This window comes from Onychostoma macrolepis, chromosome 11, assembly GCF_012432095.1.
Source record: "Onychostoma macrolepis isolate SWU-2019 chromosome 11, ASM1243209v1, whole genome shotgun sequence".
Classification (NCBI taxonomy): domain Eukaryota; kingdom Metazoa; phylum Chordata; class Actinopteri; order Cypriniformes; family Cyprinidae; genus Onychostoma; species Onychostoma macrolepis.
The window spans coordinates 8,911,247-8,923,687 of record NC_081165.1 but is presented as its reverse complement, the minus strand read 5'-3'; the positions used below and the strand labels follow the sequence as shown (position 1 = coordinate 8,923,687).

The following is a 12,441-nucleotide window of genomic DNA, read 5'->3' as shown; positions in this document are numbered from 1 at the left end:
TTGGAACGACATGGGGGAAGTGATTAATGACAAAATTTTCATTTTGGGCTTGGAGTATCCCTTTAACAACATTTTTAATATGTCCAAATTACATGTTAAATAAATGAATGTGCAAAATATGAAAATGTATAAAAATATATAAAAATAAATTCATAATTACAAATATTTTTGGCTACACTTTGGTCATTGTTACAGTGTAATTCTACATTTAAGTACAGAGTAATATTAATTAACTACATGTACTTACTGTATGGGTAGGGTTAGGATTAGGGTTTGGTTTAGGGTTACTTGCATGTAATTATGCATAATTTATTGTTATTATAATACCAAGTACATGTAACATTGGACACCTTAAACTACCTTATTTTTCTATGATTAACTTGATAGATATTCATCAAAATATATGATTTGTTTAAATCATTACCAGTTGTTGGATCCAGTCAAAAAGACCACTGAGGGTCTACTATTCCTGCTATATTAATCATTTCCACTAAGTTTGGGGTCGGTAAGGTTTTTGTAAGAACTCCCCAGTGTAAAATAACTATTTTAAAATGTAATTCATTCCTGAATTTTCAGCATCATTACTCCAGGCTTCGGTGTCACATGATCCTTCAGAAATCAGTCTAATATGCTGCTTTGCATCATTCGACTGCTATCTTCATTGTGTTTCATCATGATCTAATATATTTATTTCTTTTTTTAGTGTGTGAGTTTTACCACCATGGAACTGGGCAAGGAACTGAATCTTCAGACTGACTCTCCAAACCCTCCGACTCCTGACAGCTCCTGTCCGTCTCACGATGCCAGACCCAACACCGACACCTGACCGCAGGCCCTGCTGGACCTCTGGCCTTCTGGGACTCGGTGATTCTTCTGCTCTCAGCTGGGAATCGTGGGAAGAGACAGACGCCCGCATCCGCGTGCCAGTGTCTCATATTTCCTCCCGAAGTCACGAAACGAGGCGAGCCCTTTGCACTCAATCAGACCACATCAGCGTGAGTTTGGACACTTGCAGGAGAAGGACAGTGAGCGGCGGTCATCACATGACCATGCATTTCTCTCTGCTGTTCTCCGTTACAGTCCATGGACCCAAACAACTGTGAATATCAGACTATAATTTGGTAGTAATGTCACCAGTGTAGGTCGTATTTTTTTAAACTGTTGCCCGAATGTTTTTTTTTTGTTAATTAATAATGTGTCCTCTACTGAATCTTGTAGGCTCAGGAGGGTTCATGATCACCCAGAAGTACCTGTAATGAGTTTCCTGACCACTTGCGCAGATATAAATGCGTATAAATGTCCCACAATGCTGCAACATCCTATGCAGTTACTAAAGAACATAAGTACTCACCGCCATAAACTAAAAGCATCTACGAATGGAAATGAATGATATTTGGTACAGAGCACAAAGATCTTCATTCTTTATTGAGCTCATCCAATGCGGATCATTTGTATGAGGCCTTAAATTAGTTTTTCCGTCAGTGTGTTTGTTCATTTTTCTTTTCTCAGTTTCAAATGTTTCTTCCACTGTACATGTGACTGAACGATGTCAAGGAATGTCTTACTATGGTATAAAACTAAAGTAATGGTGTAATTGGAATATGCAGACATTTTTCTCTTGTGTATGTTGGGTTGATAGCTGAACTTATAACTGGGTCACATTTCACTACAAAATGAAAAAAAGATATATAAAATTTACATTAAAAAAATTATGACCATTTTAGAAGCATTTATTTTCGTTGTGTGAATTTGGGAGAAAAATCTGATTAATTGTGAAAATGCAAAAATAGCAATGCATTAAATTATTTTTATATATGCAATAATAGTAATAATAATAATAATAATAAAATTATTATTTAAAATATAAAAATGTATTTTTATATATTATTATTATTATTATTATATTTTCTGATATTTCTGTTGAATTGTGACCTAAACACTCTCAGAAAAAAGGTACAATACCCTTTAAAAGGTACACCTTTGTATCTTATTTACCACTACAGGGTCCATATTAGTACCTCAAAAGTATATATTAGTATATGTACCTTTATTTCTGAGAGTGTAAATATTTAAAACTTCATAAAGTACCCAAAAAAAGACACACTGCCATTTACAGTACAATTTTCACCAAACCTCATTTTCTGTTATTTTGTCTTTTTTTATTTATTGATCTGTTGTGTTCAGAAAGGGGTGGGTTGGGTGTGTGTGTGTGTGTGTGTGTCAGGGACGACGTGTCTTTGTGAGCACATTTCCTGTGGTGTTCCTGTATTCAGATTACACGTTGTTCCTTTCTGCTTTTTAGGTTGTTGCAGAGAGCTGCCAGAGGCCCAAATTACTGACCCGTCAGTCCCACCCGACAGAAAACCTATGATTTGTACAGTTTTGTGATCAAAGAGTAATTTTTGTACAGTTTTTAGAGAGAAATGTAAATATTGGTCCAATGTATTTTATGAAAAAAAGGTGCAAAATACAACAAACTGTATAAAAAAAAAGAAAAAAAAGAAGCCATTTTGTGTCAAATTCAGGGAAATATTTTGACACCACATGATAAATATGAATAAAACACCACAATGACTTAAACTGTTGTTGTTTTTTAAATGTGATCCTCAAATTTCTCAGTATTTTCTTTCGTATTTTGACAAAGTAATAAGCACACAAATAACTTACAACTCTTTTAAATATATTTACTTTATTTACATCAAAGCTTAAAGCTTGTACAGGTATGTACAAATAAATTATCCACTATTTTTCCTACAAACTTAAACATATTTTTTGCAAATTTAGTGCATCAGGCCCACAGAGTTTGTGCACGAGTGTTGAAATTTAAGCGCATGAGTGTTCTCGTGGGATGTTTCAGACACAGTATTTCCAGAAACACTCTGTGTTGCTGCCTCGTTTGCGGTACTGCTTCCTGCTGCCCAGGAAACGGCTCAACAACGGCTTTTCCAGCAACACCTGAACGACAAACATATGAGTCAGTATGTTTAAATAAACCTTCATCTCTGTCTGTTGATATAATGTTGCAAGATGTCATGGGTTTCATTAAACCACTCACTTCTTTTGCAGCTTTATTCGGGACAAATCCAGCTGTTCTGAGACCTGAGAGGGAGACGAAGAAGAACAAGACCAGGTGAGAGTGAGTTACATCCAGCAGCTGTGCTGATATCAGTCCCATCTGTTACTATAATTTACAATTTATAATTATTTTTAATAATTATATTATTATATAATTATAATATTACAAATACTTTACATTATGAATTATAAATAATTTGTATAAATGATTAATTTAGGATAAATAATGATTTATGTATCATTAAATTATAAATTATTCTAAATAACTTATAATTGGTGCAACAGTGTAAGAAAATATATAAAACAATTCTAATATTTATTTATTAATTAAACATTAATTATTCTTTTTATTTTTATTAATAATTATTTATTATGTATGTACTTCAGTGTACCCCCCACCCCTGTGAGGGTCTCCCGGATTTTGGTACCCAAATGTTGACCGGTATGATTCAGACAGACCATGGAATATATATATATATATATATATATATAGCCTTAAATTTATTTTATTCCTGCTAGTTAGATTTACTAAACTAACTAAAACTTGAAATAAAACTACTCCAAACTAAATTCAAAAATATAAAATAATTAAAAATATTAAAAAAAAAATGATAATATTATCTTACTAAGATTGGACCAGCTCACCATCACTGCTGATGTCTCCAGTGATGAGGGACGGGTAACCGAATCCCACGCCGCCCTGGGACAGATACGCTTGCTCCGAGTAACTCAGGTCTTCTGGACTGACCATCTGCTCCTCTTCTACAAGAACTACAGGTGAACATGACGTACAATACCACTGTTCCCATATCAAGTTTTTTGTACCTGATGTGATACTTTAGATTTATAAGGATGGTGTATTCATTTTTATATCTTAATTAGTGCTGTCAAATTATTAATCATGATTAATCGCATTCAGAAATTTTTGTTTACATAATATATGTGTGTGTACTGTGTATATTTTGTATATATAAATATACACATGCATGTATATATTTAAGAAAAATTTTGTTTATAAAAACACTTATAAATATAAATTATATGAATATACATATGCATGTAAACGTAAATATTTTCAAAATAGATACATGCGTGTGTGTGTATGTGTATGTGTATGTATATATATATATATATATATATATATTACACAGTATGCACATATTATGTAAACAAAAACTTTTATTTTGGATGCAACTAATCGCGATTAATCGTTTGATAAATCATAAATGCAAGCAGGCTGATTCCATCTTATTAAGCCATTTATTTAAAATATTGAAAATATACTTCTTGTTGAATCTGTGTGTGTGTGTGAGAGAGAGAGAGAGAGCACTTACCAGGCCTGGCGTAGGTCATCTCTGCCGAATGGATCAGCGGATGCCCCAGCAGAGGTTCGATGATGGTGAGAAGCAAAGCGAAGGACAGAAAGAGTTTACACATCATGCCGACACGTACAGACACACGCAAACTCTCTTTCTTCCGCGACTTTAGCCGGGAGGGTCTCGTCTCAATGTGTCCATCCTGTTTCTGTCTTGGACTTATATACCCTCCATCGCTGGCCATGTCATCTCCCCGTCTCCATCGCTGACCTCCTCCCAACCCTTCGCATATTCTGTGCTTGTAAATTCACAGAGGATAAATTAATGGATCAATAAAAGTGAAAGACAGACGTCGGGTCTGTGCGTCAGGGATGAGTCGCGCTGTTTTACCAGTTCGGGATGTAATCCAGCTGAGTTCATAAATCCACCCGAACGCAGGTGGGAAAACGGCACTTTGTGTTAGAGCTCACGGGATGCTGTCGGCCAGGCAAATTGCCCACTTAATTCATTTATTTAAGAGGCTGCTGAGATTTATTTCCCATGATGTCCGCTGTGGTTTCTCAAGCGTATCCTCCTTACAACCCTTGCAGCTGCTATTTTAAGAGACTGGAAATGGCAAACAGAAAGTGTGACCAATTTTCTTAATGGTGTAAAGAAAAAATGGTGAGAGTTGTTCTGGCCGCAGAGCTGCATGTCAATCACATTTATTAGTCTGAGTGACAGACACACTGCTTCCTCCACATATCTATCTATCCATCTATCTATCTATCAGGAGCCTAGCGTCTGGGTAGGGTATGCAGGTGCAGATGGGCCCGGGCAGATTGGGGGCCCGCCGAGCCAAGGGGTAACTTTTAATTGAAACAAGGGAACGAATATAGAGGCCTGCACGAGCCCGTGTCTTTTTTTTTTCTCTCTCTCTCTCTTCCCCATTATACAGCTGCTGTTGCAGCCATTAAAATAGTTCAATATTTTTTAATGGCAAAGTGGTTATATTTTGTTTCGTTTCTTTATTAAGTTAATTGAGAAACATGATTGTAACATTTTATGTTTGTTACATTCAAGTTTTTGTTTTTTAAAATACCAGCACCAGAAAGTGAGCTGAGCATGTGTTCGACCAGTTTAGCCTTCTCAAATAAACACGATTTGAGACATTAAAAACTTCATGCATTTCACAATATAAATTAAAAAATTTAAGATAAATGTGTGATAAATATCCAATCGAGTGGAAACTTAAAATACGCCGTCATTTTTCCTCATAAATGTAAGAGTATACATTATTCTGAACTGCAATGACTACAGACCTGTGGCTCTAACGTCTGTGGCCATGAAATCATTTGAAAGACTGGTTTTGGCTTATCTGAAGGACATCACTGGACCCTTACTGGACCCTTACGCAGCCAACATGGGACTGCATTACATCCTGCAACTTCTAGAAAGACCAGGGACTTATGAGGATCCTGTTTGTAGACTTCAGCTCTGCTTTTAACACCATCATCCCATCACTCCTCCAGCCCAAATTAACTCAGCTACCCGTCCCCACCTCTGTCTGTCAGTGGATCAACAGCTTCCTGACAGACAGGCAGCAGCTAGTAAAGCTTGGAAAATTCTCATCCAGCACCCGCATAATCAGCACTTGCGCCCCCCAGGGTTGCGTCCTCTCCCCACTGCTCTTCTCCCTGTACACAAACGACTGCACATCTAAAGACCACTCTGTCAAGCTCCTGAAGTTTGCAGATGACACCACAGTCATCGGCCTCATTCAGGACGGTGCCTCCACAACACGCTCAAAACTTTGGAGGTGATCGTGGACTTCAGGAGAAACCCCCCTGCTCTCCCCCCACTCACCATTATGAACAGCACTGTGACTGCAGTGGAGACATTCAGATTCCTGGGCACCACAATTTCTCAGGACCTGAAGTGGGAAGTGAGTTCTACTCCGCCATCATTGAATCCGTCCTCTGCACTTCAGTAACTGTCTGGTTCAGCTCAGCTACCAAATCTGACCTCAGAAGACTACAGAGGGTAGTCCGGACTGCTGAGTGAATCATTGGTACAACCCTCCCCCGTCTCCAAAAACTGTACTTATCCAGAGTGAGCAAAAGGGCTAGCCGTATGCTTCCGGCTTCGCTACTGTTTGGACGCTCTTGCTCTGCGCTTTGCTCCCTTTTTATGCACTTTTCTCAGATCTCTCTAAGATTTTTTTACATTTTTTTTTTTTTTTTTTGGAAAAAGACTACTCTTTGCCTCCCACTGCCAGCAGCTTAAATTCCGGAGACAAGAAAACACAGCTGTCTACATTCAAAGAGACAAGAGAAAATGCCTCTCGTGGAATCTACTTGCTGCATGAACTGCCACAGACTTCTACAAAGGATTGTGGTTCTTGAAGCAAAGTTATTTGCTGGACTTCCAAAACAGGCGGAACACACAGCAGATGTAATCATGGACCCCCTCAGCATACAGCCGGTGAGTCATGTGAATCTCAACAGTTTATACCAAGTGTAGAGGAACAAGCCGAAACTGATCGACAGACTAATCGATGGCACAAACAGGGAGCGAGACCCAAAGGCACTCGAGACATCAGATTGTCACGAGTATCTCGTATTGCTGCCGTAGCATCCTCTACCCCCTATGACAAGACTTGTAAACACTGGTATTCTACCACCCCCTGTACATCTTGAGAACAGATTTGAAGCATTAATGAATGTGGGTGAGAAATCCCCAAATGTGACTGAACATAGATCGTATCAGCCAGCAGCTAACCATTGCTACTAACAGACACTCGAGGTCGAGCAGACAGCGGCAATCAGCTCAGAGCGCAGCCGAGCCTGATAGTGGGTGACTCTATTATCAGAAACATCAGTAGCAGGACTACAACTACATGCTGCTTTCCTCAAGCAGCCGTCTCTGATGTGAACAAGGAACTTCGGAACATTCTGATGAAGCACAAGACTGCAAATCGAATCCTCATCCATGTGGGGAAGAATGATATTCGGAAAGAGCAGTCAGAACTCCTTAAGAACGATTTCAGTGAACTCTTTGAAACACTTCAAAGACTTGAAGTTCAGTCGTTCATCAGTGGACCACTCCCAGCAAAGGGAACTAATATGTTTTCACGGCTGCTTGGGCTGAATACATGGCTACAAAGAACCTGCAGTATAAAAGGAGTCAACTTCATCAACTTCAATCTTTTCTGGGGCCATAGACAGCTGTTTAAACTGGAAGGCCTCTACCCAAACAATCTTGGTGCAAGAGTGCTAAAGGACAATATCTATTTCTCCCTCTGTCATCCTTCAGTGGTGTGTGCCAATCCACTTGGCCTGGATGGCACACACACCTGGACAGAATATGAGTGACCACAGGACTTCATATCAGCTTCAGAGTCATCATATGGTTGACACATCCCACAAGGACATTGATAACACCACGCAGCCAAAACAAGCTCTCCTCACGGAGACTATCCCAGCTGAGCCCTGCCCACGGAGCTCATCACAGACAGACTGTGACGTACTACATCAGCTCCAAAACTCAGCACCCAAGGACAACTTTCTGGAAAACAGCCAGGGAAGCCAGGACAACATATCACAGCCACCGGAAACACCAGAGCCAGAGCCCTGCTCACCAGACACATTATCCACCTCTCCAGCATCTCCACTTCTAAGCTTCTCACAGAAAATGGTGGAACTGGTGTATGCTGGGACCAAACTCTCCCACTCTTTTGCTGCAAGCCCCCAGATATCAACTAAAAAACAGCGGGCTCCACAACCACCAAAGACTGCAGGCTCAGCTCATCCTCCTCCTCCTGTGAGAGCTCTTCAACCGCTGCCACAACACCAGGGCCCAAACCCTCCTCCATCGGCTGTAGGTGAACCAAAAACAACTGAAAACAGCTCTCAGTGATATGTGTCGGGTCCCCGCTATATTAGCAGCAACATTCACAAATGTTTACAGAACAAGCGGGAACCCAGTGTGCCTGTAGCTTTCTCTACAGTATCTCTGTTTTAGCACGTGATAGAAAGTCTAAGGCCTTCTCAAGCCGTACTGCTGACCCATCTAATCTACGGCCTGTAATGCATCAATCTAAGATTGCTGTAGAGACCAAATGTAATTCCATCAAGTTAGCATTTTTAATCATTCGCTCCCTAAAAAATAAATCATTTCTGATCAATGATTTAATAACCACAAACAACCTGGATTTTATGTTTCTAAATGAAACATGGCTTGAAGACAGCTGCAGTGCAACAGTCCTCAATGAAACAGCCCCTCCTAACTTTAATTTTACAAGTGTCTGCAGGACTGTTAGGAGAGGTGGAGGTGTAGCTGCTCTGTTTAAAGATGTTTATCAATGCAAGCGTCATTTGGTCTGTATTTGTCTTTTGAATACCTAGGTATTGTGCTGAAAGGTGCTCCACGCATTCTGTTTATCATTATTTACAGGCCTCCAAAATACTCTCCAGCCTTTGTGGAAGAGTTCACAGAACTGTTATCAATGATTTCCTCGGAGTTTGACTTTTTTACTATTGCAGGGGATTTTAATATTCACATAGATAATGCAGAAATCAAAACTGCAAAAGAAATTATAACTGTTTTTGTTGTTATTAAGGATGTAGCACTATCTGATCACTTCTGTATATTCTTTGATATATTGATCTGTTACCACTGAATCTAGATCTGTCTCTGTCAGAAAGAGATGCATTAACGAGAACACTAGTGCACTATTTATGAAGGCTATATCTTCAACACCAAGCATTTCTGCAGACTTTGTTGATCTTCTCCTGGATTCATTTAACTCAAAAGTTAAGAATGTTAATGATGATATCGCTCCTGAAAAAGTCAGCAAGAAGAATGGCAGACAAAAATCATCTTGGAGAAAATCAACAGCAGTTCAGAGTATGAAAAGACAATGCAGAAAAACTGAGCGGATGTGGCGGAAGTCGAAACTTGAAATTCACTATAGCATCTATAAAGACAGCCTTCATGCTTTCAATGTGGAACTAGCCACAGCTAGACAGACCTTCTTCTCAAACCTCATAAACAGTAACTTAAACAACACTCGCACTCTTTTTGCTACTGTGGAGAGACTGACAAACCCCCCAAGTCAGATTCCCAGTGAAATGCTCTCTGACAGCAAATGCAATGAATTTGCTTCCTCCTCTTCTGAGAAGATCAATAATATCAGAAAGGAGATTGGCACATCCTCAAATTATGCAGAGGTCACTCAGATTCGACCGCAATTTGCAAAACTGCAGTTGTTAAGCCCCTTCTAAAAAAGCGCAATCTTGATAACACAATGTTGAGCAACTATAGACCAATATCAAATCTTCCTTTCATAGGTAAGATTATTGAAAAGGTAGTTTTTAATCAGCTGAACAAATACTTAAACTCAAATGGATACCTGGACAATTTTCAGTCTGGTTTCTGAGCGCATCACAGTACAGAGACAGCACTTATTAAGATAATAAATGATATTCGCTTCAATTCTGATTCTGGCAAAATATCAGTGCTGGTACTACTAGATCTTAGTGCTGCGTTTGACACTGTCGATCATAACATAATTCTAGAGAGACTGGAAAACTGGGTCGGGCTCTCTGGGATGGTACTCAAATGGTTCAGGTCATACTTAGAAGGGAGAGGTTATTATGTGAGTATAGGAGAGCATAAGTCTAAATGGACGTCCATGACATGCGGAGTCCCACAAGGCTCAATTCTTGCACCACTTTTATGCTCCCATTAAGTCAAATAATGAGAAAGAACCAAATTGCCTATCACAGCTATGCTGATGATACCCAGATTTACCTAGCCTTATCTCCAAATGACTATAGCCCCATTGACTCCCTCTGCCAATGCATTGATGAAATAAACTGTTGGATGTGCCAGAACTTTCTTCAGTTAAACAAGGAGAAAACTGAAGTCATTGCATTTGGAAACAAAGATGAAGTTCTCAAGGTGAATGTATACCTTGACTCTAGGGGTCAAACAACTAAAAATCAAGTCAAAGATCTAGTTTTAGTAGTCATGTCAAAGCAGTAACTAAATCAGCATACTATCATCTCAAAAACATTGCAAGAATTAGATGTTTTGTGTCCAGTCAAGACTTTGAGAAACTTGTTCATGCCTTTATCACCAGCAGGGTGGACTATTGTAATGGTCTCCTCACCGGCCTTTCAAAGAAGACCATTAGACAGCTGCAGCTCATCCAGAACGCTGCTGCCAGGATTCTGTCTAGAACTAGAAAATCTGAGCATATCACACCAGTCCTCAGGTCCTTACACTGGCTTCCAGTTACATTTAGATTTGTTTTTAAAAGTACTTTTACTCATTTACAAATCACTCAATGGCCTAGGACCTAAATACATTGCAGATATGCTCACCGAATATAAACCTAACAGACCTCTCAGATCATTAGGATCGAGTCAGTTAGAAATACCAAGGGTTCACACAAAACAAGGGGAGTCGCTTTTAGCTATTATGCCGCCTGCAGTTGGAACCAGCTTCCAGATGAGATCAGATGTGCTAAAACATTAGCCACATTTAAATCCAGACTCAAAACTCATCTGTTTAGCTGTACATTTGTCAAATGAGCACTGTGCTACGTCCGAACTGATTGCACTATGTATAATCATTCTCTATTCTAAACTGTTTAAAATAAACAGTTTCTTCCCTCAGGCAATCCATCTTATGAACACCTGACAATAAACGTGGAACACACAACACTATTATACATTATTAACACGCATACTTACTTACATTTCAAATTTGCTCATATCATACCTGTACATACATAATTGTCTATATCATATATTGTGTTTTTGTTATATTGTACATTGTCTATTTTGTATATTTGTATATTATTATTTTATTATCTGTGTCCTGTCCTTTTATTATCTGTGTCCTGTCCTGTCGCTGTGGAGCATCTGTCACTAAAACAAATTCCTCGTATGTGTAAACATACCTGGCAATAAATCTCATTCTCTCAAAGTATCTACTTTTATTTGTGTGCACTCACATCATCAACAAAACCTTGTGCTTTTGTAAAATAAAAAAAACAAATGGTGGCTTTCTGCAGTCTAGATCTTTTGTGAAGGAACGCTTCACAAAAACTGAACTGAAACCCAACAAGTACTTGCCTTACTGACATGATAAATATATTAGAATGCTATAAATTACTATTTTAAAACGAAATAATTCAAATAAAAAATTAAAAACTCTTTCATTATGTAATCCGTAAAGATGCATTTCTCTCTAAACCCAGCTAACAAATTTATGTTCTGAGAACATTTTTGTAACGTTCTGTTTTGGTTGTGGGAACGTTATTTGGAATGTTCCAAAAATGTGGAAATGTCCAGTTTGTTTAACGTTGCTAGAACATTATTTGATGGTTAGCATAACGTTCCTACAACGTTCTTGCAACCTAAATTTCACTAAAAATATAACGTTATATGAACGTTTATTTGGAACATTCCAAGAACGTTAAAATGTCCAGTTTGCTTAACGTTCCTACAACGTTATTTTTTTGTTAGCATAATGTTCCTACAACGTTCTTGCAACCTACATTTCATTTAAAAATATAACGTTCTATGAACGTTTATTTGGAACATTCCAAGAACGTTAAAATGTCCAGTTTGCTTAACGTTCCTACAACGTTATTTTTGGTTAGCATAACGTTCCTACAACGTTCTTGCAACCTAAATTTCACAAAAAATATAACATTCTATGAATGTTTATTTGGAACATTCCAAGAACGTTAAAATGTCCAGTTTGCTTAACGTTCCTACAACGTTATTTTTTTGTTAGCATAATGTTCCTACAACGTTCTTGCAACCTAAATTTCACTAAAAATATAACGTTCTATGAACGTTTATTTGGAACATTCAAGAACGTTAAAATGTCCAGTTTGCTTAACGTTCCTAGAGCGTTATTTTATGGTTGGCATAACGTTCCTGCAACGTTCTTGCAACCTACATTTCATTTAAAAATATAACGTTCTATGAACGTTTATTTGGAACATTCCAAAAACGTTAAAATGTCCAGTTTGCTTAACGTTCTTAGAACA

At 38.3% G+C, this 12,441-nt stretch overlaps 2 protein-coding genes across 8 annotated transcripts in view; one reads left to right on the top strand and one right to left on the bottom strand.

Annotated features, from left to right (window-relative positions):
- The window catches only part of per3 (period circadian clock 3), a 34,959-nt gene extending 32,357 nt beyond the window's left edge, over positions 1 to 2,602 (top strand). For 5 of the 6 annotated variants that reach the window (XM_058790496.1, XM_058790495.1, XM_058790492.1 and 2 more), the window contains exon 22: positions 704 to 2,602. In XM_058790496.1, the coding sequence (XP_058646479.1) occupies positions 704 to 826 (123 nt within the window). In that variant the 3' untranslated portion in view covers positions 827 to 2,602. The remainder of the gene's footprint in view (positions 1 to 703) is intronic. The other variant, XM_058790497.1, reaches the window with a different exon arrangement.
- Positions 2,603 to 2,653: 51 nt separating this feature from the next.
- On the bottom strand, positions 2,654 to 11,335 carry uts2b (urotensin 2, beta). Of its 2 annotated transcripts, none has more exons than XM_058790498.1 (4): positions 4,410 to 11,335; positions 3,721 to 3,846; positions 3,056 to 3,099; positions 2,654 to 2,955 (listed from the first exon to the last, which is right to left on the bottom strand). In XM_058790498.1, exons 1-4 carry the CDS (start codon positions 4,633 to 4,635, stop codon positions 2,854 to 2,856), a joined length of 498 nt encoding a protein of 165 aa, XP_058646481.1. In that variant the 5' UTR covers positions 4,636 to 11,335; the 3' UTR covers positions 2,654 to 2,853. The 2 variants fall into 2 exon arrangements, with proteins under 2 accessions (XP_058646481.1, XP_058646482.1); XM_058790499.1 differs by having other exon boundaries at positions 3,721 to 3,837.
- Positions 11,336 to 12,441: the final 1,106 nt, after the last annotated feature.